The sequence below is a fragment of the Protopterus annectens genome, chromosome 9.part0, assembly GCF_019279795.1.
Source record: "Protopterus annectens isolate FY-2018-M chromosome 9.part0, PAN1.0, whole genome shotgun sequence".
NCBI classification, from domain to species: domain Eukaryota; kingdom Metazoa; phylum Chordata; order Ceratodontiformes; family Protopteridae; genus Protopterus; species Protopterus annectens.
Genome location: NC_056743.1, coordinates 1,479,836,729 through 1,479,861,446, shown reverse-complemented (window position 1 = coordinate 1,479,861,446; position 24,718 = coordinate 1,479,836,729). Strand labels below are relative to the sequence as shown.

General features: G+C 41.7%; 1 protein-coding gene across 5 annotated transcripts in view; it reads right to left on the bottom strand.

The window, feature by feature from the left end:
• The window catches only part of WIZ (WIZ zinc finger), a 3,168,750-nt gene that overhangs the window by 424,681 nt on the left and 2,719,351 nt on the right, over window positions 1-24,718 (bottom strand). For 4 of the 5 annotated variants that reach the window (XM_044084420.1, XM_044084417.1, XM_044084416.1 and 1 more), the window contains one exon: window positions 16,605-17,135. In XM_044084420.1, coding sequence (XP_043940355.1) covers window positions 16,605-17,135 — 531 coding nt within the window. The remainder of the gene's footprint in view (window positions 1-16,604; window positions 17,136-24,718) is intronic. The other variant, XM_044084419.1, reaches the window with a different exon arrangement.

Sequence of the window (24,718 nt, the reverse complement as noted above, 5' to 3'; positions counted from 1 at the left end):
CCAGTGTAGTTTCTGTTTCTCATTTTGCATAGGAAAAACCAGTAGGGAACTTAAGAAAAGGACATATGAGCATTTATATGCCATTAGAATGGGAAACACAGACAATGCCTTAGCAAAGCATTATTTAGAATGCAACAAAAACAAGAAATACATATATATTTTTGAAGTGATTGATTTTTGTTACCCAGTGATTTTAATGGGACAAAGAAATTGAGTTAGATTTTAAAAGAATTAAAAATGCAGATTCTTTTAAATGCATATAATGTGCCTGGGTTAAACAACCATGTGAATTGTATAGTACTTAAACACAAAATTTCAGCATGACAAGTATACATGATCATTGTAGATTATTGGCTATGTATATGTTCCTTTAAATATGTATGGAGCTCCTTTTTTAAGGAGTGGTTATAGAAGTTTTAATTAATTCAGTGACATGATTATGTGATTACATAAAAGTGCTTCTTTTTGTACTGAGTGTTCTGATGACGAACACTTTGTTATGGTCGAAAGTGCTTAAGAGTTTGTGGTATTATATGCGTCTTTGCAGATAAAGGTTATAACTTTTTTTGGTGTGGAGGTTCTCTTTTCCTTCAGTGGTTCATTTCATTTGTTTCACATTGTATACCACTGTTTAGGGGCTTCAGTGTTTCAGACATTGAAGAATGAAAATGGACAGCACAGATGCACAGTTATGGTGAGCATGTAACTTTTATTATCTGATGTCATTTGCATTCATTCCTCAACGAATGTAACAGAGTCCCCAGCTACATTATCTCTGGGAGGCCCTCATGGAAGTATGTTCCAGTGAACCGCAGAACTGAATGCAGCCCTGTTTCTGGAGATTATATCCAACTTGTAAGATATGAGCATGAGACCAAGTGGCAGCTGCACAGTTATCAATGGAAGCTCTGGTCCAAAAAGCAGGTGATGTAGCCATTGACCTAGTTGAGTATACTTTTGGTTGCCTTGGCAAGTTTAAATTTCGAGAGAGTAAACATGAGAAATACAATCTGGTATCCATTTGGCCAACAGTTTTTGGTACCAGTTTTCGCAGTTGGTTTTTGGCAAATGAAACAAACTGATCAATTTTTCTAAAATCTTTTGTCCTTTGGAGCTGGAAACAAAGTTGCCTATGCACATCTAAAAGGTGAAGCATGTATTCTCATTTACTGTCAAATTTAGGAAAGAAAACTGACAAGTTGATGACTTGATTGATGTTTGCTTCTGAGGCAACTTATGGTAAAAAGGAAGGATTAGTATTTAAGGTAACCTTATCCTTATGAAAAATCAAATAAGGGGGTTTTGAAATGTGTGCTTGGACTTCAGAGACTCACCTCGCAGAAGTTATAGCCAAAAGAAAGAACTTTTCCAAGAAAGAAATTTGAGAACTGCTTTAGCTGGGGGCTCAAAGGGTGACTGTACTAAACTCTCTAATACAACAGTGAGAACCCAAGGCGGAGTGGGATCCTTTATCAGAAGTCTAATTAAAAGATCATGAATAATGAAACAAGAGTCTCCAACCAAGAAAAAAATAGTCAGACCCACCACAGACGGGAATGCCGATTCCACAAATGCTGAATAATGCAAGGCAATTAGTCCAAGGTAAAAAAAGCCACAAATTTATTCCACCAAAAAACACATGAAAAACAGTAGGTTAAGCGCTTTCACTCAGTCGATACAGAGCTTCCTCAGAACAAAAAAATCAGTTCAGTAACCACTTTAAATAGTAACAATTCATCACGTCCCATCTTGTCAACCAATAAAAAATAGTAAAACACTTGAAATTGGTTACACAATTCATGATGTTAAAAATATATACATTAAAAACAATCCCCTCGCCCCTTTCTGCAAAATAATACATCCTGTATTAGTTCATCAAAAGGCAGTCAGTTGTTAAACCACCTTTCTAAGGGCGTATAGATCTAATTAATAATTTATTTAGAGATCATAAACTAAACTAAAATAAAATAGCCAGAAAGCTATCTAATGGCAGCCAATAAGCCCGCCAAGTAGTTATTATTCTAGTTTATAAACGGGCAGCCCTTAATTTTAAAACACTTCTAATGCTTATATTGTCGTTTAAGCCTGGGGCTCTCCCTGCATCTAACCTGAGTTGCCAAAGCAGCTCTTTGCACTCCAATCTTGACTCCCAGTTGCCCCCACGAAAATCCGGGGTCACCTGTTCCAAAACCAAAAATGTAACTTTCATGTTGTCACAAAACTGGGAATGCTTGTAAAAAACATTAGTATCCTTACCTTTGGAGACTTCATACATGTGCTCATACACCCTTTTTCTTAACTGCCTCTCCATTTTACTGACAAAAACTATTACATGTCATACAGATTCCCAAATAAACAACCCCTTTAAGTCCCACAATTAAAATATTTGGTAGATTTATGTTTGCATTTTCTTGAAGGGATAAAAACTGTTCCTTGATTGATCTAAAACTACATTGTTGGCAAGCACCGCATTTGTATGTACCAAGTTTGGATCTATCCGTCGTTAATTTTGTAACAGCCCTCCTTTCCAATAGATCCTTCAAATTCACGTCCCTCTTCCTAACAAAATGTGGGTTTATGGGGATGAATTCTTTGATTTCATCATTACGGGTCAATATTGGCCAATGTTTTAAAATAATTCCTTCATCATTGGAGGTGGATGAAAAGGTATGTATAAAATAACTTCTAAAATCCCCTGTATTTGGTAATGTATTGACCATGTTCATTTTTCCAGTCCCTAACAGAGGAAAGAATTTTGAGTTCCTATTTGCAATAACTTCAGCTGCCATACTCTCAACGAGGTTCCTTGGATACCCTTATTCTTCAAATAATCCACTCAAATTTAACCTCATCCAGAAAGACTTCCATAAGACTAGACATCCTGGAAGCCCTAATATTTTGGCCCTTCACAATACCCTTTTTTTTGAAAAAATGGATGGCCACTCTTAAAATGTAGATACAAGTTTGAAAACGTTGTTTTTCTGAATATCTTAGATTGAAAACAGTGGTTGTTGTAGTCTTTTTGTACAAGGTCACATCCAAATAATTCAACTGATGTTCATTAATGTGTGTAAAAACCAGGAATTCAGTGGTGTTATTAATGTAACTTAAAAATTCATCCAACTTCTCCCTTGACCCACTCCATAATAAGCATATATCGTCAAGGTATCTGGTATAATAGGTGATGTACTTAGACCATTCAGTCTTTAAAACAAATTTCTGCTCCCAGTGGTATAGAACACAATTAGCATACAAAGGGGCACAAGGAGCCCCCATAGCAACTCCTTTCTTTTGATGATAAAATTCCCCGTTAAAATAAATAAATATTACTTTTTAAAACAGTTTCAGTAAATTCAAGAATTAAATTGATAGTGTTACTATCCAAACCAGATTCATAAACTAAAGCATCACCAAACCATTCAAGCCCAACATTGTGTGGGATACTTGGGAACAGTTCCACTATATCAATAGTGACCATCAAAATGTCTGTCCCAAATTTCCCTTGGTCAATACCTTTCAAAAAATCCCAGGAATCTTTGTTAATATGTGAAATGGATGCTACAAATTTCTTAACCATAAAGTCAACATATTTCCCTAACGGTTTAGTAACACCCCCTGCCCCTGACACTATGGGTCTAAACTTAATCGAATCAATACCTTGGTGGGTCTTTGGTATTCCGAAAATAATAGGAATTTTGGGTTTTTCTACTTGCAAATAATTGTACAGCCATTCATCGATGCTACCTTGCAATAAATTATCAAATAAATAATATCCAATTTTTGCATACGCTATATTAATCTCATTCCGGGATACTACCCCGTAATGTTCCAAATCCTGCAATAAATTGTGAAGATGCATCTCATAGTCAACTGTGTACATTAACACAACCCCACCTCCCTTATCTGGCTTCATAATTCTACATCTCTCCTGATTCAGAAGATCTATTAAATTCTTTTCTTCTTTATTAAAATGATCAGCCTGCAAATGGTTACTATTAGATACAACTTGTCGAATATCCCTCTCAGCTAGTGCTTCAAAAACTTTAAGGGATGGATGGGTGGGAGGGTTGAATGCACTCTTCCTTTTAAGTTCATGGCTGGTGCCTGGCTGCCCTTTGAAAAATATATTTAAATTTAGCTAATAAATAATTTTGGATCAATCAAGGTGTTTGCCACTACCCCAGGACGGGAGGGGACAAATTGGAACCCTTTAGAGAAAACATCGAAATACACATCCGTAGGTATTAAATCAGTAAAATTGAAAATAGTAAAATTCCCTTTTCTCCAAATAATCTTGTTAACCATTTCTCTTTCATCATCAAACTCTGCAACATCAATTGGTGTGAACATTTCACATAATTCAGAGGACTGTCCCACCCTCTGTTCAAGTACCTCCCTCCCCTCCCCGGAATACTGAAAATCCTGAAATGATTGTTTCCCTTCTTTTTCTGCTAACCTTTCACTTCTCAGAACTGGTGGACCCCCTTCTTGATTGTTGTAGCTATTATTGCTATGAAATTCATCCGCCCTGTCCGAAAACACATTATCAACCTTGTTAGAAGATATAGAATATTTGGGAATCGGGTAAGCCCTTCCTTCCTTGTATTCCATCAAATCCCTCTCTAGTTCTCTGAATTTTCTGTTCACAACCTTCAAACAGAATTGGTCTATGTCCTTAAATACTTTGTCATAATTCCTTTTTAAACTATTAAACATACTGTCATTCACAATTTTATGATATACATTATTAAGGTCCTTGAACAAAATTTCAGCCCTGCTGTCATAATCACGAATCATTAAATTCAGGACCTCAATACCAGTCCTGCTGCAAACCTCACACAGTTGCTGAAAAAGTAGAGTCCCAGGTCTGACATTGTTCGGAAACTTAAAAACATGGAGCCCTTTCGGCACTCTATTTACTTGCACACATTCTCTAAGATAGTCAATTTTCAATTGGTTCGTTTTAAATGCGTATAACTTCTCTTTGAAATCATTGAAGTTATCATCCAAGTTATTGTAAAGGCTAGGTACAGTACCTTCATTAAAAATGAAACGCTTAGAAGCCCAAGAGTCAAAATTGAAAGCACAAGTGTTGTTGTCCGTTTGGACCATCTGCGCCACTCTATTCAACCCTGGTCTCTTAGACGGTGAATTGGAATGCCCATTACCGTCTGTTGGATCCAACGGTTCCTCGTCGTCCGTGGAGTTATGAGGGATAGAAGTCATCTGTTTGTTACGTGACCTCTGACCCTCAATTAACTGTTGTTGGTTGCCAGGGAACAGAAAACTTCCTTCAATGTTCTGTTCCCGAATTGATTCAGTTAATTGAGTTAAAAGTGTCAGAACCCGCTGGAATTCACCTCTGGTGACTGGTGAATTATCCGACCCGTTCACATTATCTTTCAAAATAACTGGTGTTTCTAAGAATTTTTCGGAATCCGCTCCTTCTGCCATGAGGGTCAAAAAAACAGTCACGAATAATGAAACAAGAGTCTCCAACCAAGAAAAAATAAATAGTCAGACCCACCACAGACAGGAATGCCGATTCCACAAATGCTGAAATGCAAGGCAATTAGTCCAAGGTAAAAAAAAAAAAAAAAAAAAAAAGCCACAAATTTACTCCACCAAAAAACACATGAAAAACAGTAGGTTAAGCACTTTCACTCAGTCAAATACAGAAAATTTTTTTCTGTGGGGTAATATGTATTTAAGTCAATGGGTTATAGTAGTAAGTGTTCTGATGAAGTCAGTTGTATTCTGAAGAAAGCGTTCAACCTTATTGCGTGTAACAAATAAATGAACTTTGTCTCTAGCACAGTTTCCAGATTCCTGGTGTGTTTCTGCTACCATCCGGTGACGTTTTTGTGTTATAGTTGCTGGACACTGGGATTACTTTTATTTTTTCTAACCAATAAAAAATAGTAAAACACTTGAAATTGGTTACACAATTCATGATGTTAAAAATATATACATTAAAAACAATCCCCTCGCCCCTTTCTGCAAAATAATACATCCTGTATTAGTTCATCAAAAGGCAGTCAGTTGTTAAACCACCTTTGTAAGGGCGTATAGATCTAATTAATAAAATTAAAAAAGTGTTTTAAAATTAAGGGCTGCCCGATTATAAACTAGAATAATAATAACTACTTGGCGGGTTTATTGGCTGCCATTAGATAGTTTTGTGGCTATTTTATTTTATTTTAGTTTATGTTATGATCTCTAAATAAATTATTAATTAGATCTATACGCCCTTAGAAAGGTGGTTTAACAACTGATGGCCTTTTGATTAACTTGTACAGGATGTATTATTTTGCAGAACGGGGAGAGTGTTTTTAATGTATATATTTTTAACATCATGAATTGTGTAACCAATTTCAAGTGTTTTACTATTTTTTATTGGTTGACAAGATGGGACATGTGATGAATTGTTACTATTTAAAGTGGTTACTGAACTGATTTTTTTGTCCTGAGGAAGCTCGGTATTGACTGAGTGAAAGCACTTAACCTACTGTTTTTCGTGTGTTTTTTGGTGGAATAAATTTGTGGCTTTTTTTTTTTACCTTGGACTAATTGCCTTGCATTATTCAGCATTTGTGGAATCGGCATTCCTGTCTGTGGTGGGTCTTCTGACTATTTATTCTAAGTAAAAAGGTACCTTTAAGAAATGCCTTACATAATTTGGATGAAGCTAAAGAGGGAACATTATCTTAAATGTGGAAGTTAGAGATGGCTGCCAGCTGAACTTCGATGATGGAGAAACTCACACCACCTTGAAAAAAAGAGGCAAGAAAAATCTAATACAGCAAGAATTTGAGCGGTGAAAGAACCCAGCTCTATGCTGAGCCCCCCCAAAAAACAACTTTGCCCTTTACTTTTATAAATTTTCCCTGTAGAGGGCTTCTGAGATGAAAATAAAATTTGGCTAACAGGAGAGGAAAGCCTGGAATGTCTAGCCATCACTGGAAGGGAGAGGGAAAGGTGGTACACAGCCTAAATACACCTCGCAAAGGCCTTCAACACCATTGCCCACTCTGGTATTATAGACAAGCTCACTAGCCTGAACATACACCCCTATGTCACAAGATGGGTTGCCAACTGGCTCACGGACAGAACCCACATGGTGAGAGTTGCGGGAGCTAGGTCAGACTCTAAACCTGTTACAAGTGGCGTTCCCCAGGGCTCAGTCCTAGGACCCCTCCTATTCAGCATATAGTTGTCAGAGGTACAGACAAGCACAGGAGGACTATGGTTCACAGATGACTGCAAACTAGGAGCTATAATTGACTCACCGGCTGACGCACACACCCTCCAAAAGAGTCTCTCTAAAACAGATACCTGGTGTCAAAATCATGGCCTCAAGCTAAATGCCAAAAAGTGCATACTTATTCCCTTTGGAAATAAAGTACCCACAAACTACCACATAGGTGGTAGTCCCCTAAATGCGGAAAATGTAATAAGGGATCTGGAGACCCAAGTAGATCGTAATCTCACCTTTGATAATCACATTACCAAAGTGGTTAGAAAATCCTTCTATGTGGCCCACCTAATCACAAAAGGGTTTGGATCCAGAACAAGAGAGGTCATTGTGCCCCTCTACTCATCAGACCCATCATAGAGTACAATGCCCCATTTGGGATGTACCTTCAAGACACCTGCAACTGCTGGAAAGACCACAGATGTACCTCACCAAGAGGATCACTGGCCTCAAACAGATGCCCTACGCAGCTCGACTGAAGAAACTCCAGCTGTACTCGGTTGCATACCGCCTGCTCAGAGGTGATCTTTGCCTGACATATAAGGCCATGTCCAACCCAGAATTGATGGACATGCTCCACCTAAAGAAAACTTTATCCCCTCGAGCCACACGCTCTAGGGATCTAAACCCCACCGCAACAATAAATAGGACGTGCTGGAGGGCTAGACTCCTGTCTCAGAGACTCCCCATACTTTGGAACAAGATTCCAATCTACATTAGGCAGAGCTCCTTGCTAGCACTCCGAGAAACCTTGACAAGTGAATGGGAAACAAAGTTTACCCCGGGGATCACTTCAGTGGCTCTGCTGGACAGAGGCACAGGGAACTAATCTAAGGGGACAGTGAAAGCCAACACATTCTGGCTAGGCTTATAAATGTCTTCAGGCAGATGGCCTAGTACTTACCTATGAACCTATGAATTGGAGAAACCACGTGGTCAAACTGAGGGCTGCAATGTTCAGATGAGTCATCCCCAAAGGATATGAATGGAGATCTGGACTGGGGTCCAGTGTGCAAGGAGGACTTAGTAGATGAAACCACAGAAAGGGGAAATGCACTTGCCGAGGCCAAAAGGGGACAATGAGGATTACACCTTGCTCTTCAACCACAGGCTTTCTGAAGGAATTTGGATGATAAACATAAAGAAGACCGGAGGGACAAAAGTGGACTACAGCATCTCTCAGTGACTGTCCCTGAGGGGAAATTAGGGCAAAGAACCTGCTGCATTTGTTGTTGAGGGAAGAGGAGAATAGATTGAAGCAAGGTTAATCCCATTTGTGGAGGATCATGTTCACCACCGATTGACTGACACCCCACTTGTGAGGCATCAGGACAGTTTTGCTGACCTTGCCTGCTAGAGCGTTGGATTTCCCTGGTATGTGCATCACTATAAGAAAGTGGATAGAGGTGATTGCCCACTGCCAAACTTTCACTGCTTGTTAGCAAAGGCAGTAAGATCCGGTTCCTCCTCGTTTGCCGAGGTACCAAACTACTGACATACTGTTCATCTGGATAGCAACCATCCCTAGAGGAAGAGAGGTCTGAAAGGCCTGCAGTGCTAAAAGAACCGTTCTCAGCTCCAAGACATTTGCATGCAATTTGATCTCTTCTGGGGACCATGTGCCTTGAATAGGCCATATCAAGAAATTCCCCCACCACCCCAGTTGGGAGGTAGCCATGGTCACCGTGGCATTTGGGGGAGGAAGAATAAAAGGATGTTCATGACAACTCCCGTTGGCTTGAATCTACCACAGCAGGGAGTCCTTGCAAACCGGAGGTAATTTTAACCAATGTTGCAAAGGCAGTCAAACAAAGGACCACTGTACTGCCACAGTCCACTAGAGGATTTGCATATGAAAATGAACAGTAGGTATCAAGGTAACTGCAGCAGCTGCCAATCCTAGGGAATTGAGAATCAGTTTTGACAAGGGACAGTGGTGAAAAAGAACCTGTCTGACATGTGATCTCAAAGCAAGTATTCTGGTTTGTGGTTAACACAGCAAGACCACTGACTGTATCTAGATGACCACCTATAAATTCCAAGACTTGAACTGGCTGCAAATGGGATTATGAAAGACTGATGGTGATTCTCTGGGATTGGTATAACTGAAGTAATCACTGTCTTTTTCTAAGAGATGCTTGGTTGATGCGGTGAGGAGCCAGCTATCTGAATAAGGAAACACCCTGAATCCATGCAGTCTTAGATGGGCTGCTACCACTGCCATGTATTTGAACACCCTGGGGGGCTGTGGTGAGACCAAAGAGCAGGGCTCTGAACTGATAATGGCTAGCTCCCAGCTTGAAGCGTAGGGTATCTTTGAGAGCATCTGCTCATTTTGATGTGATAGTACACATCCTGAAGTTCTACAGAGCACATCCAGTCGTCCATGTGTAACAGAGGCAGAATGGACTGAACAGTGACCATCCAGAACTAGGGAGTTTTTTTTTTTTACAAACTGGTTCAGATAACAGACCGAGGATAGGTCTGAGGTTCCCTGTTTTCCTTGGCACTAAAAAGAACCTTGAATAAAAACTGGATCCTCTTTGGTCTGGTGGGACCTATTGGATGACTCTTGTCTAGCAGTTTTTGAACTTCCAGAACTGCTAACTCCCACTAACTGGGAGAAACATAGGGAAGAAGTTTTCTTTTCATTGAGGGAACTTGCAAAAAGGGAAATAAATATCCTCTGGATACAATTCTTTGCACTCACGTATCTTTTGTGATGGCTACCCATATTTTTAGCTGAAAAGACAAGAATCCCCTTGAGTGTCTCCAGAGAAGACCAGTCGGGCAGTCCTTCAGGAGCACTGAAAGGGTCCGTCTGAAAATTAATCTCGGAACACTTGGTTTTGCAGCCTCCACTGCCTCGTGGGCGGTATCCTCCATTGTTATTACTTCCTCCTCTGTCTCTGGAAGAAAATCTCAGTGTGATTCTTGAAAAGGTCCTTGGGATTTCCAGAACCACATCTTAACACCTCGTTGATTTGTAGAAAAAGGTCTTTGCGGGGTAGAAAAACAGATTCCCACAGCAGACGAGGCTTTTCCATCTTACTGCAGGAGTCTCTTTCTCTAATGGTGGGCCCAAAACAGAGAAGATTCATTAAAGGGAGCATTAATGAATGATGCATTTAAGGTTCCACAAAATCACACAATCACATCCAGGTACATCTACCAATGGCTACGCCTAAACCAGTGTCCTGTGAGGAACAGTCAGCTGAATGAGAAATTAACCTATGGAGGCATTCCATATAGACTGTAAGGTGGCCAATAATGAGGATTAAGCCTTTTCTTCCTCAACAGACATGGACCCACGGGTAAAGTTAGAGTGTTCCATAATTAAGTCACTCTGTAATCTAGTAAAATGTGCCAGGTAGTTTAGCGACTGTAAGGCAAAGGTCACTGAGGCATAAACTCGCTTTCTATACCTGTCCAACACCCTAGAATATCTATTAGGGGGATGGACAGAGGAGCTCTCTTCTTGTGGCTGCCACAACAACCATGGTTGTCTATGGGGATTCCTTTACTCCAATAATGTCATAAGGTGCTCCAAGAATCTAATCCAGACACCTAGGAAATCAGTTTTACACTGTCAAGTTCCTTCCATGCCTGGCAGGAGACAAGATCTATAAGCTCATCTGCTGAGGGGGATCACCCAAGATGTAGATGGGCCAGACCTGAAGGCTTCTAGGAACACAGACTCCTCCTGGGAAGGGATCTGGGAAAATCAACCACCTTTTTGGCACAGGATTTCTAGAACGTCTCTGAAGGAGACATCTTCTGGTGGAGATCAAGGGGACCCTTCCCTTTCCTCAAAATCAGTGTCTTCTCTCAAGGATTCCTGAGGGGAACCCAAGTGCCTCCTTTTGCACAACCTCTTTCAGGGAACCTCTTCAGTGGGGTGCTCAGAAGAGGTATTGAAAGAGGTGGGAAGTGCCCTAACTGGAATGCCTGGAAGCCCTGTGGATAAGATGAAGAGAATCAAACAGGATCTGAAATTGGAACAAGGACTGGATCAGAAGAGGCAAGAGTTGAAACAGCTCTCGGGTGAAAGACCCTCTTTCCCCAACTTGAAGGCAGAGGGATCAGGAGAAGCAGAAGCCAATCTGACAGGAACTGAGACGCTTGGATCAGACAAACCAGGGGCCTCCTCGACTCTCCTCCCCTAGCCAAGCTGTCCATCGCAGAGGCCTTGAGGGGAAGCAACAGCTCCAAACACTTCGGAGTAGACTTCACCCCCCTCAAATCTGATGCTTCGGCTCAGAGATGCTTACTGCTCCAGGGGAGTTGGTTCAGGGAGGTCGTTGGGAGTCAAAGATAAGGTTATCTTTGGATCAGACAGTTCGACTCTTGGAGGTCTCAGATACAAGGGCTCTGAAACAGAAGACTGGATCAGAAAAGGAGAAATGATGGTATGTGAGGGAGGTTTAAGGCTCATGGATGTGATGGGAGCCAGAGCCAGCAAGACCCCCATCCTGATCTGTGTTCTGAAGAATTCTCATCATTCTATCCACCTCTGCTTCGGAAAGACTTTGGGAGGACCTGATGAAGAGGAAGTGTAAGGAGGTTGAAAATACTTTCTTGGGGTCGCTTGCAGAAAAGGAGACCTTAGTCTTGGAGACACTGGCTCCGGAGAAAAAGGAGGGCTTTGGAGCAGAGGAGACTGAGATGTCAGACCTGACAATTTCAGATCAGAGCATTTGGTGATCTTAGCTAGAGGCTCCAATAATGGAATATTGGAACAGACTTGGGGAGATCTAATACAAGAGTTTTTTGGGCTCCCTGGACTGTGGAATTTTTATTTCTGAAAGGGAGTTTGAGCCCCTGAACCAGACACAGTAGAAGGTGGCACAGAAGCAGGAATAAGGCTAAATTGTTATGTTGATCACCGATGGCTCTGGCACTGAAACCAGCACAAATATTACAAGCAGTATCCAGATGAACAGGGCCTAAACAATAAACGCACTCCCTGTGGGTATCAGAGTTAGGTAACTTGTGCCCACTGGAAGTGCACTTAAATTCAGTGGGATTTTCAGCCATTGTTATGAAGTACACCTAAAGGCAAAAATTCTGTCAAAAAAGAGAAGATAGATTTTTGTGTGTGTATATCTATATATATTTATATATCTATACACACACACAGACACACAGACACACACACACACAGAAAAGAGAAAAGGGAGTGTTATACCAACAATGGTAATAATACTACCTTACAGAGAGGGTAAAGGAAAAAGGAAAGCTATGGTAAACAATACCAAAGGATGGTGAAGTTATAAAAAGCAATAAAACTAGCTTAGCTGTAAAGAGAAGGCTATAAAAGATAAGGAAGATTAAGTTAAACTCAAAAGTTTTTACTCACTATTCCCAATTTACAAAACTGTTGAGCTGGAGAAAATGCAATCCCAACCAAATCTTTAGAGCAGCAAATAAAATCTGAGGTAATGTGGTGGTCAGGAGAATTATGGGTAAAGGGAGGAGCTCGAGTGTCAGATGCTAGATTAGAGAGAAAAGCAGCAGAGTTAGATCCGAGGGTCAGATCGGACACAGTCAGTTGAGGGACAAATAAAAATGACATCAGATCTACCTAGGAAGCAGAGCTCAAAAAGGGAAATGGCAGAGGACTTAGTTTCTGAATCAGGCATACCAGGCAGAACACCCTCAAGTCTGAAAACAGCGAACACAAACCTGGTTACATGGGTCTGGTAATTTACTTACCTAAAAGCTGAGGTGGAAAAGGTATACGCCTTTTGCCATACCTGTCCATGCCCCTACTGCCCTTTTTTGATAGTAAAAGTCTGGTAGAGCACAGTAACTTAGAAGGCTCATCAGTAACCACAGAAATCACTGCAGGGTCAGAATAAGGGCTTTTGGATGAAAATGTTTGAGCCTCAGCCACTTTATAGAACCTGTCAGGTTTCACTGAAGCAGGAGGCTGGGAATCAGGAGCTTTGGAAACGGAATAAAATGCGTCTAAAAGGGCATCCAACACCAAGTCTGAGGCAAGTTTATCTGCAGGAGGTCATAACACCTCCTTTGGACATCAGAAATTTGGGAACAATCACATTTAAAATGTTCCATCGTATGAAAAAAAGGGCCACCGAAAGAATTTCTCAATAGGGAAATTGGGGGAAAGGGAATCTTCTTCCTCAGACCCTAAGGTAAGAAGGTAATGCATCTGAGAAAAGTAAGTCAAGGACTCCTCTTCCTAGAATCTAAATCCACAGCCTCAAAGGAATCAGAATCATGAAGCTGTTTAAAAGGTGTAAAAGACAAGGGAGCAGAGGAAGGAACAGATAAACCTTGAGGTGGCATTAAAATCATAAGAGCTTTGAAATTACCCTGAATGAAATCCTGACATTCTCTGCATGGTTCCTTAGCCTTAGGAGTCGCGTCTAGTTTTTTTGCTTCTTTTTCAAAGGAACGCCAGTCCTGAGAAGCCAAGAAGGTTAGACCCTTGACTTGAAATCAATAAAGGAACCAGGAACTTCTTGCCTAACAAGAATCTGGGGAATCCCACTAGGCCCCTCCAAAATAATCAACCACATTTCCCCCTGTTCATCTTTAGCAGATGTAATCACAACCTCAGCAGACATGCAGGTAGGCAGGCCCCATGTCTGCCTCTAAACAGGTCATGACATAGGGGGATGGCATCAGAACTGGACCATCTGTGGCAACCCAAAAGAGATGTGTGGAAGTGGAGGGACAGCAGAAAGCTCAATATGCAGCTTTTTAAACTTAAGTGGAGGCAGAACGTCTGGGTGGGTGGACTCAAAAGCTATGGTTCTCCAAGCTAACAGCCTTAGACTCTGGTTCTTTAAACATATCAAAAGTGAAGAGACTGCTACACAAGGTCTGTGGTACTAAAGCCGGACAAATTTCTCACAGAGTATGTACTAAAGGTAGCAGACAGAAAAGGCACTTCAATGTCTTTATGGGGAATATGCCTCTCACATTCTCATTTTCCCATCCTGGAGGGCATGTAAAAGGTAATGCAACAAAAAGGGAATGAAAGGACTTGTCTAAGACTTGGCAGCTGATGCAATGTTACAAACTACTTGCAGACTGAATTCAAAATTCAACTACTTCGACTGGCAACAAGTTCTATGGATTAGCTGCTCGTATGTCTCTTATGAACCTTAAGCCTTAAATGAAGGACATGCGTCTTAACATATGGCACCTGGAAGGAGCTAAGGCTTTGATATACTACCAGGACGTTCAGCTATCCTCAGCAAGATACACCTTTATTAAGGAATAATGCAACAATGATAAGGAAGGACATCTTATATAAAATGTCATCCAAATCTTGAACTTATGATTCTCTAACAGATATGTGCGAAACTGCCAAAGCCTTTCTCCTTTCCAGACTCAAAATGAAAGCAGTATACAATCGGATATCTGCAAGGATGCCGGGGGCTCAATCTACCCACCAGGAACTACTGCTCCTTTATAAACATTCTGCTGAGTCAAGACCAAGTTTTGTATTTCAATGACTAGGTATATCCTTCATAGGGTGTCTACTAGACTAATGACCACAAGGGCTTTTTTAAGCCTAGTTATCCATCCCAAACCTCTGACAAGTTCCGATACCCTTGTTAAGTGTAAGCATGCACTTGGGAGATTAACCACTTACAGGTTACCTGCGTCGATTAGAGAGAAAGGTGCCAAACCAAAGATGAATTTCCACTTTCCCATCTAATTGTTCAAGTTGCACTTGAATTGGTTTAGGGAGGAACTGCTTCACATGGAAGGGGAGCCTGTTCCATAGACGGGGTAGTCTCTGGGATACATAATTATCTCTCTAGCAGGTCCTATTTATATCACAGGCAAAGTTCAAGTCTTTAGAATGGGTAATTCTGGTGCTGTTTGTTTTGTAGATACGTAGAAGGTCCATCAGAGTGGGGTCTGACAACGCCCTGTATGCCAGCATAGATCTCCCCCTCAAAAGCCTGTAGGAGACAGAATACAGGGATAGGGCCTTGAGGCGGTCTGCATATGACATTTTACTTGCACCCGGTATTCTTTTAGTGAAGATGTTCCAGTTGTTGGATATGCCTGGTCACAAGTTCCTTAGACCAATACCACTCATGTACTGCTTAAATAGTTATTCCACCCATGATACAGTTTCTTTCATCTTGGCCAGTCCTGGACACCTTTCATGCTTGACAGCATACTCCAGCCCTCTGCTATCAGGACCACCCTTTTAAGAAATGCCACTATGGAAGCAATAAGCTGCCTAACCATCAGAATTTTAGGCTTGGAATGAATATAAACTGAGGTTGTTGATACTTTTGTGTCTCCAGTAAAACCTTGGCTATCACATAAATACTCTACTTAGTTAACTGCTCTTGTATTTCACACTGTAGTGCACTAGTCACTAAAATTGCTACTCCACAAAATCTGATATCCTGCACTGTTTGCTAACCTATATCCTTTCCACTGTAATATATGACCCTTGTCTAACAATGTTACTACATTGTTTTTTCTATTAGCTAATAATGCGCCCCTCTCTCTTTTCACTGGATTCATAAGTGTATTTACATTCCAACTAACTTAAATTTAGTTTTTCACCTATTTTGCCAAGCTGTCAGATAAATTTTTATTCTTTGAGTATGTTTGTAGCCCTTCAGGTTCCTACTACACTGCCCTCCATTTTAACAGCACTGTTGCCCAACTATTCCCCAAATATTTAAATTCCTCCTCCTCACTATTGTTTTTTGGAATTGTTCTCTACCCTCACACATAGCTAGCAAACAGAAAATCTGAAATTCCAAGTGGAGAGATTACAACCTGGCCTCCAACATACTTCAGAACACAAAAAAACCCACATACCCACACCTCACAAACACATTATTGTTCTTCCCTTTATCATTACCCCTTTTTCTTTCACGACAATACCTTGATGCCAAAATCTCATATGGACTTCATCTTATAAAAGAAATTAGGTGTTCACATATGAAGCGATCATCAAGTGACAGTGGCTTAAAGAAAACAGCTAAATAGAAACCCTAAAAGCCTTAAAATGGTGTTTGAAATAAAAGTGATCTTGGAACTGATTACATTACACAGGGGTATGGGGGGCTTAGTCCTTGAAAGGGGTGTGAATAGCTTTTAACCTACAGAAGACAGACTTCTACCATTTTCCTATTTATGATCTTTTTTGGCAGCTACGACTGCTCATCAGTTTTGCATGAAGTCAGTTAACCTAGACCTGCCTACATAAAATTCTCTTATTTTATTCAGCTTCTTTTAGGTTAATTGCATGTGTGTACCAAGAACAGTAAAACAGCTCAGTGAAAATACACAGTACCTTCAGAATAACTACTAAAAAGATTAGATTCAAAATACATACACTTACATGGTGAAGTTATTTTCTCGGGAGACATTGATTTTGATCTGAATGGCAACTCTGTTTGAACGTAACTCTTCTGCTTTGGTTCAGATTGTAAAAAGCGTTCATCCAGCATGGGTCGCTTAGTTGGCATAGGTGTCATGAAGCCCATCTGCGTTTTCTTACTAACAGCAGTCAAAGAATGTTCTCGATTCACAGATGATATAGTGAGGTTTGACTTCATTATTCTCCCACCTATTGGGCTAAGAGTCATACCTGGAGGAATCTTCACTGGGGACTTGGAACCAGGCCTATCCTCCAAAATGCGCTTTGAAGGATCAGAAGACATCGTTGGTGATTCTTTTTTCAACTGCAGAGTTTTTGACTTTTTCTTTACCAGCTCTCTCAGTGTATCTATGGGGGAACCATTCACAGACCACTCTGTCACACCCATCTGCCGTAGGTGGGATCTGGCATGACTTGAAAGGCCTTTCTTATTCTCAAAGTACTCTCCACAGAACATACATCTAGTGTCAGGATTAGGTCCAGCAGCTGTATAACAAAAGGAAAAGTTAAAAGCACTAACATTAGTTAAAGAGACATGACTATGATTATATTAAATACACGTTACTATATGCAGCCATCTCACTCATGGAACTTTTCACACAAGTCTCATCACCTTCCTTTGCAACAACCTTGTAAAGGAGTGAAAAAAAAATCAAGCACATTTTTTACACTCCAAGGCTAACAGCTTTTTTGTGCCCTAACCACCATGGCCCTCCATCAGTCCAATTCCTCATCTTACTGACCCATTAATTAAAAACCCAGCTTAGCCTTCTGTGGCCTTCAGAGGAAAAATAGGGATCAGCTGTAGTAGGGACTATCCACAGTGGCTTTAACTTTTCCTGTAATACACTGCTTCCTCTTGTCCTTTGTTGGCCAGTAGGAAATGCAAAAGGCCTGCTATTTTCAAGTCATCCAGGTGAATTCCTAGAGCCTCCTCCTTGACTAGGGTGCTTTCATGTGTCTTGGTAAGTAGAATGCTTCCCTGAACCCTTGTGCCAGGGATGAGACACTCATTTGTCTGTCAGATGGTGCCCCTTCATGTAAGCTTAGCCAATTCAGTCTCCAAAAATGGCAAGCTGGCCTTGGTTGCTCATTTCCATCTTTTGTGACTGCCCCCCTTACAAAGTGCTAGGTCTGCAAGACAAACCTGAGTAAACAATGTTGTAGTAAGGGTGTTTCCACCACAGTGCTTATAGAGCCTAATGAACTACTTTTAAAATGAAAATATTCAGGAATAAGCCAAAATGATATTGGTCAGTTAAGAGATGAGGTTGCAGCCTTCCCATTTAACAATCCAGAAAGGATACTCAAATTCAAAGCAATGAAATCAAAATAAAAAGCAAGTAAAAAAAAAAGCATACCCAAGTGTTTCCTCTGATGCGGTACAAACACTAAGGATTTCTACCCAAGTGACCACTACAGACAATTACTCAAGCAGAAATGACAAGTGAAAATGAACCATTATAGGCAAAGGACTAGAGACAGAGGCAAGTTCTTTTATCACACATTTAAGATCTCATGGTAGGACAATCTTCTTTCTAGGCAGTCTGAGGTGAAGAACAACTTAAGCACTGTTTAACAGAGAGCCTGAAGTACAAGTTGGGACCATGCTTAGGCAAGCTGAAAAGGCAGCAACACAAACTCTTACTGATGCACAAGCTAGATCAGAGGAGTGAAGGTAGGTGACAAAGCAAGGCATGTTATAATGTTGTCCTGCTTTTGTAATCTTAACTTAAGCTCCACTACAGACTATGGTTATGTTCCCCACAACTAGTGTCATTTACCTTCAAGTACAGAAGTGCTGTCCATTTCCATTTTTAACTTCATACTCTACATATCCAGGTCAAACATGCTTAGGTGTCTGCTTATAAAGCCCATCTCTATCATTCCTGTGATAAAAGCTGCTGCTCAGGCACTCTACACAATGACCTTGTTCATAGAGTGGCAACCTACTAGTGCAAACTTTAAGGTTACCTTCTGAAAGAGTACAGCCTGCACTACGGGTGCCCAAACCTTTTGGCTTGAAGGCCACATAGATTTGGCAAGGTTTGGGGAGCCAAATTCTTATCTAAAATGCATTTGCTTTGTGGATACCCACCCATATTTCAAGAACATACTGCAACCCTCATAATATTGATAGTAAAAATGCAAATCTAAAATGTATACACTAAGGACAAGAATGAGGAATCTTGGAATTTCCTCCATACTCCGAAGTCAGTGATCTCAGTCAGAATTTGAAAACAGTAGGTGTATACAACCTCTGACACTGAGGGTAGGTGGGTAAGCTATGGGAATTGCCTGGAAAAAATATGCCTTTTCTTTTTAAAGTCTTTATATGAGTTGTGAATATTTAAACTCAAACGTTAAAGCCCCAATTTAAGGAAGAGCTGTTTTGTGATTTGCGGTTATCACAGGGAGTTGCTCTTTACTTTGACTCTGTATTAGTTATAATGTGCAATATCAGTACAGGAAAAAGAACATACATATGCATTAGGAACGTAGCATAAATGTAGATGTTAAGAGCAGGTTCACTGTTGCAGTCCTCGCATTTGGGATATCATGCATGTCGGCAGTCCAACTTCTAGAGCTCTATCATTTCCCAATGTGTTATTCAAGTTCCTCCCACCAGTATGCAAGGATGTCATCAGTATAGAGGTGCTCTGGCCCAATGCCATCGTTTGAACTTTTTTGCCCCAGCCCACACAGCTGACCTTGTGCGCCTATGAACATTGAGGGCATGCAGAAGATATTCCCCTCTATTTGAATAGTGAGGAAAGAAAACCAGTAGGTCAACAGATTGATTAATGGAAAACCCAAAAATGACCTTGGGCAAAAAGGAGGTGTCAGTGCGTAGGGACACACTTTCCCTATGAAAAATCAAGTAAGGTCTTTGACACTCAAGGCCTGCAACTCAGATACTCTTCTCGCTGAGGTAAGGGGTACTAGAAGCAGAATTTTCCAAGACAAAAATGTTATATCACATGAGTTAGAAGGCTCGAAGGGAGGACTTGTTAATGACTGAAGCATCAAAGTCAAGTCCCATGGCTCAATAGGAGGCTTGACCGGAGGTTTAATATTTAATACTCTTTTCATGAAGGTCTTGCACAGTCGGTGTGACATGACATAGATGAATTGTCAATTCCACTGTGAAAATTTGCAATAGCTGCTAAATACATTGTAATTGTCAATGCTGAAGCTCCTCTACATGCAATAGGGTAGTCAGGTACTGTAGGATCTTCTGAATAGGCATTGAAAAGGGATCTATGTTATGTTCTTCGGCCCATCTAGAGAACCTAGTCCACTTACTAGAATAGATGTTTCTGGTGGAAGGTTTGTGCGAAGCCAGAAGAATCTCGCAAAAAGGGGATGAAATATCAGGTAGCCTGGCAATCACTGGAAATGGAGAAACCAAGCTGTGAGCTTGAGGCTGTGGAGAGTGGGGTGAATCAGTCCCTGAGGATGAGACAGAAGACAGTACAGTTGTGTACACTTACCATAAATGTAGATTTTCGAGTGTATTAACTGTTGCAGTCATCATATTTGGGTTATCTGCCTGCAGGTAGCCCTCAGCCGGCCTGAATACCAGAGTTTTCGGATTTCTGCATCGGATGCTGTCGCTTCTTCCCGGACGTCAGGGGTATAAAATATGAAGCCGTCGCCATTACATCAGTTTTTCATGCCCCAGAATAGGAAGCAATTATATGGTAATGGTACACACCCATCAAAAAGCAAATACACAAGAAAAAATATACCAACAAGAAGGAAAGGTAGAGCCAAGAGAAGTTAGGGGGCTGGAGGGAGGGTAACCAGGACTGCAACAGTGAATACACTCGAACATCTACATTTATGGTAAGTGTACTATGTTCTTCATGTTTCACTGTTGCAGTCATCACATTTGGGTTGATTCCCAAAGCTAATGAAGGGAGGAGGAAGTTAGAGAGCATTAGGGACAGCTATTAAGCCCTGCAGGACTGCAGTGGCAAATCCAGCTCTGGATTTAGAAAAGATAGGCATGTGATAATGCTTGGTGAAGGTATGTACAGAGCTCCAGGTAGCAGCTTCTAGGATGTCCCTGGTAGGTACTCCTCTGAGAAATGCCGCAGAGGTAGATGCAACCCTGGTGGAATTGGATCTTATTCCCTGTGGGGTAGGTTTTCCATGGTGCTTGTAGCAGAAATTAATGCAATGGGCTATCCATTTGGAAATGGTTTGCTTTGAAATGTCCTTCCCCTCTGCCCCTGCAGCAAAGCCAACTAGCAGCTATTCAGATTTTCTGAGAGGCTTAGTCCTGTCCAAATAGGATCTAAGTCGTCTGCGCACATCCAGAGAGTGCAGTATTCATTCCCCTTTGATTTGGGGATTAGGGAAAAAAAGTAGGCAAATGAATGGACTGATTTAGGGCCACACTAGACACCACCTTGGGCATAAAGGAAGGATTAGTCCTGAGGGAAACCCTGTCCGCATGGAAGATAATGAATGGTTCCACTGCCACGAGGGCCTGTAATTCAGACACTCTTCTTGCTGAAGTGATGGCTAGAAGGAAGGTTGTTTTCCAAGAAAGGAATTTCAACTCTGCTGTAGCAGCTGGCTCAAAGGGGGGAAGAATGAGCTTTTCCAATACAAAGTTAAGGTCCCAGGCTGGAGTGGGAGCTCTCCTTGGAAGGGGGGGGGGGCTTAAATTTTTGGCCCCTCTAAGGAATTGTTTTAGCAAGGGGTGAGAGAAGAGGGGTGGCTCAGTATTATAATGTGCTGAAATGGCAGATGCATGAATTTTAATTGATGAGAAGGATAGGCCCTTGTGGAGCATTTCTGTTAAGTACTCTAGGATATACAGTAAGCTGGGCACCGTTGTGCCCATCCCCTGAGCCTGGCTCCAGTAATAGTATCATTTCCACTTTTCAGCATAGGATTTTCTAGTACCACGCCTCCTTGCCTCCAGAATGACATCCAGTACCTGCTTACTGAGGGATGCTGGAGGAGAGCTCAAGGAATAAGCCAGGCTGCAAGGTTCAGGGTTTGAAGCTGAGGTTGCAGAATCTGGTCCGCCTGCTGGGACAGCAGGGAAGGGGTCTGAGGCAGGTGCCATGGTTGTAGTAGTGTCAACTGCGCAAGGGGGGGGGGGGGTACCAGTGCTATTGTGGCCAGTCTGGTGCAATCAGTATTGTCCTTTGCTTGTCCTGTTTGATTTTTAGTAGAACCTTAGAGAGGAGAAGCAGAGGGGGAAAGGCATAAACTGAGAGGCTAACCCAGGTAAAGGATAGGGCATCCACTTTTCAAGTTTGGCTGTGGGGAGTTCTTGTGCAGAATTTGTTCAATTGGTAGTTCTGAGGGGAGGCAAACAGGTCTACCTCTGGAATCCCCCATCTGTTCCTTAAGAGGTTGAATATTTTGGGTTCTAGTTTCCATTCTTGTGGGTCAATGAGAATTCTGCTTAAGTTGCCTGCCTGTGAATTTAGTTTGCCTGACAGGAATTGTGCTTGTAGGTGTACTTGGTAGCTCAAGGCTGTGTTCCACAGAGACATGGCTAGTCTGCAGAGAGGGTAATGAGTGGGTTCCCCCCGCAGATAACTGTGATGTTGTCTGCCTTTAGCAATAGTTCTCCTGGAAGAGTACGGTCTTTGAAGGCTGTCAGAGCATTCTGTACAGCTAACATTTCTTTCTGATTGATAATGCAGGTGCATCTGTCTCGGGTTCCATTTGCCCTGAATGCTCTGCCCTGCCATGCAAGCCCCCCATGCATAGTCTTGATGCGTCTGTTGTTAGTGTTTGGGTGGTAGAGGGTAGAGTGAAAGGGAGTCCCTTGTTGTGGTAGCAGGCCTCTGCCCACAAAAGGAACTCTATCCTTATACAAGGAATGATAGGAATCATTGTTTCCAGGTCCTGAGAATGTTGACACCATAGGCTTTTTAGATACCATTGGAGTTTCCTCATATGCAGTCTTGCAAATGGAATTAGTAGAATGCAAGAGGCCATGAACCCCAGAGCTTGCAGTAGTTTCCTTGCAGATAGCTGGGGTTTTGAGGCCAATAGTTTGAAGAAGAAGGTTGTCAAATGCACTTGCTTCTCCAGAGTGAGGAATGCCATCCGGGAAGTTGTGTTCAAGCTTGCTCCCAGGAATACAATCTATTGGCAGGGTACTAGGTGAGACTTCTTTTCGTTGATGGTGTACCCCAGTGAGGTTAGAAGTTTCTTTACGAATGCCAGGTGTTGTAATAGCAAGTCCTGGCTTTCTGCTTGGATCAGACAATCGTCCAAGTATGGGTAAATATGAATACTTCTCTGCCTGCAAAATGCAATGGCTGGAGCTAGACACTTTGTGAACACCCTGGTCGCAGTAGATAAGCTACAGGGAAGTGGAGAGAACTGAAAGTGTATGAAGATCGCCCTGCAACGCACGTATTTGTCTGCAGGATTCTCTTATTGGAATGTGCAGGTAAGCTTCTTTAAGTCCAGGGTTGCCATCCAGGCATCCTTGGCTAGCATAGGAAGAAGCTGTCGAAGAGTCAGCATTTTGAATTTTAGAACCACCAGAAAGGTGTTTAGAATAGAGAGGTCCAGGATAGGACGCCAGGAGTTTAATAAAAACCTTTTCCCCTTTGTTCTGCTAGGACAGGTTGAATAGCCCTGATACTGAGAAGAGAGAGAACCTGCTGCTGGGCCTCCACCCATTGATTTGGGGGTAGGTCTGGCCACCATTTGGGGTTGGTAGTGTGTGGAAGTGGAATCTGTATCCTTGGGAAACTATGTTCAGGACCCATTTGCCCTGGGTAATGAGTTCCCAGTTTTTTTGCATGCAGGGCGAGCTTTCCTCCTAAGGGAGCAGGTAGTTGAGCAGGGCTTGGAAGGGTTAAGGTTAAGTTATTGTGCCATGTTTCCATAGGGAGGTGGCTTACTACTCCCTGCTTTGGAAGTGGGAGCCTCCCACTGCTTAGACTTGTGTGTAGCCCGAGACTGTAGTCTAGGTGGTCTGCTGTTCCGGGGGTTTGGAATGAAGGCCTGGAAGGGACTGGAAAGGGCCACTTCTTTGAAGGCCAAAGCCTACTGAATCTGGGAGGCTGCACTTGTAGGAAATCTTTAACAGTTTGCATATATTTAGCTTTTTCCTCCATCCTTTTGAGGACTTTTGCTTTGTTGCCAAAAATGCGGTCTTGGTTTAAGGGAGCATCCAGTAATTTAGTTTTAACATGATCTGGCAAGTTTTGTTCCTTAAGCCAACCATGCCTTCTAAGTGCAGACCCAGTGACAGCAGACTTGCAAGATGCTGCTAAAGCATCAAAACCACATTGCAAAGTATGTTTACCAACTTGTTCTGCAGAATGCATTAAATCTTGCAATTCTTTGTGTTCAGCAGAGTCAGGAATCAACATCATTTTCTGTTTAAGTAGTCCCATAATATACTGCTGGTACTTTAAACATATGAAACTGGCAATTTAAAGCCCTAAAGGCCAAAGTAGCAGAAGTCTATACCTTCTTACCCCATCTGTCTAAGGCTGTAGAATCTCTATCAGAAGGGGTAGGATTTTTGGCAGCAGTAGCCTTAATGCCTTTTGGTCCTTGCGAAATGGTCTCTGGAGCTGCAGGAGGACTCTTGAAGAGGAACTTGTGAGAGTCAGGTACTCTGTAGTACCGGTCAGGTTTTCTGGGAGCTGGAGGTAAAGTGTCTGGGGTAAGGCTAGATTCCAAGAAAGCATCATCTACAATGTCCAGAACAGGAGGGATAGCCAAAGGCTTTTGTTGAGGCAGGAGTCAGAATTCCCCAAGTCTCTTTTTGGACTCAAAATAATCCTGGCTTTCCCAGTGGAAATGCTCCCCAAGAGTATGCAAGGTTTAACCGAAAGAAAAATCTTCTGGAGGGGAAGCAGAATGAATGGAATCCTCTGCATCAGAATCCTCATAAGTAGATAAGGGCAAATCCTGGTAATCAGACTGAGCAGAGATATCAGATTCCTGATCAGAAGAATCAGAAGGAAAATCAGTTCTAGGTCTCTTAGAAGGGGAAAGCTGACTTTCCCTAATTAAGGTAATAAGGTCTTCAGCCATTCTAAGCATTTGTTTTTTAGGCATATGGG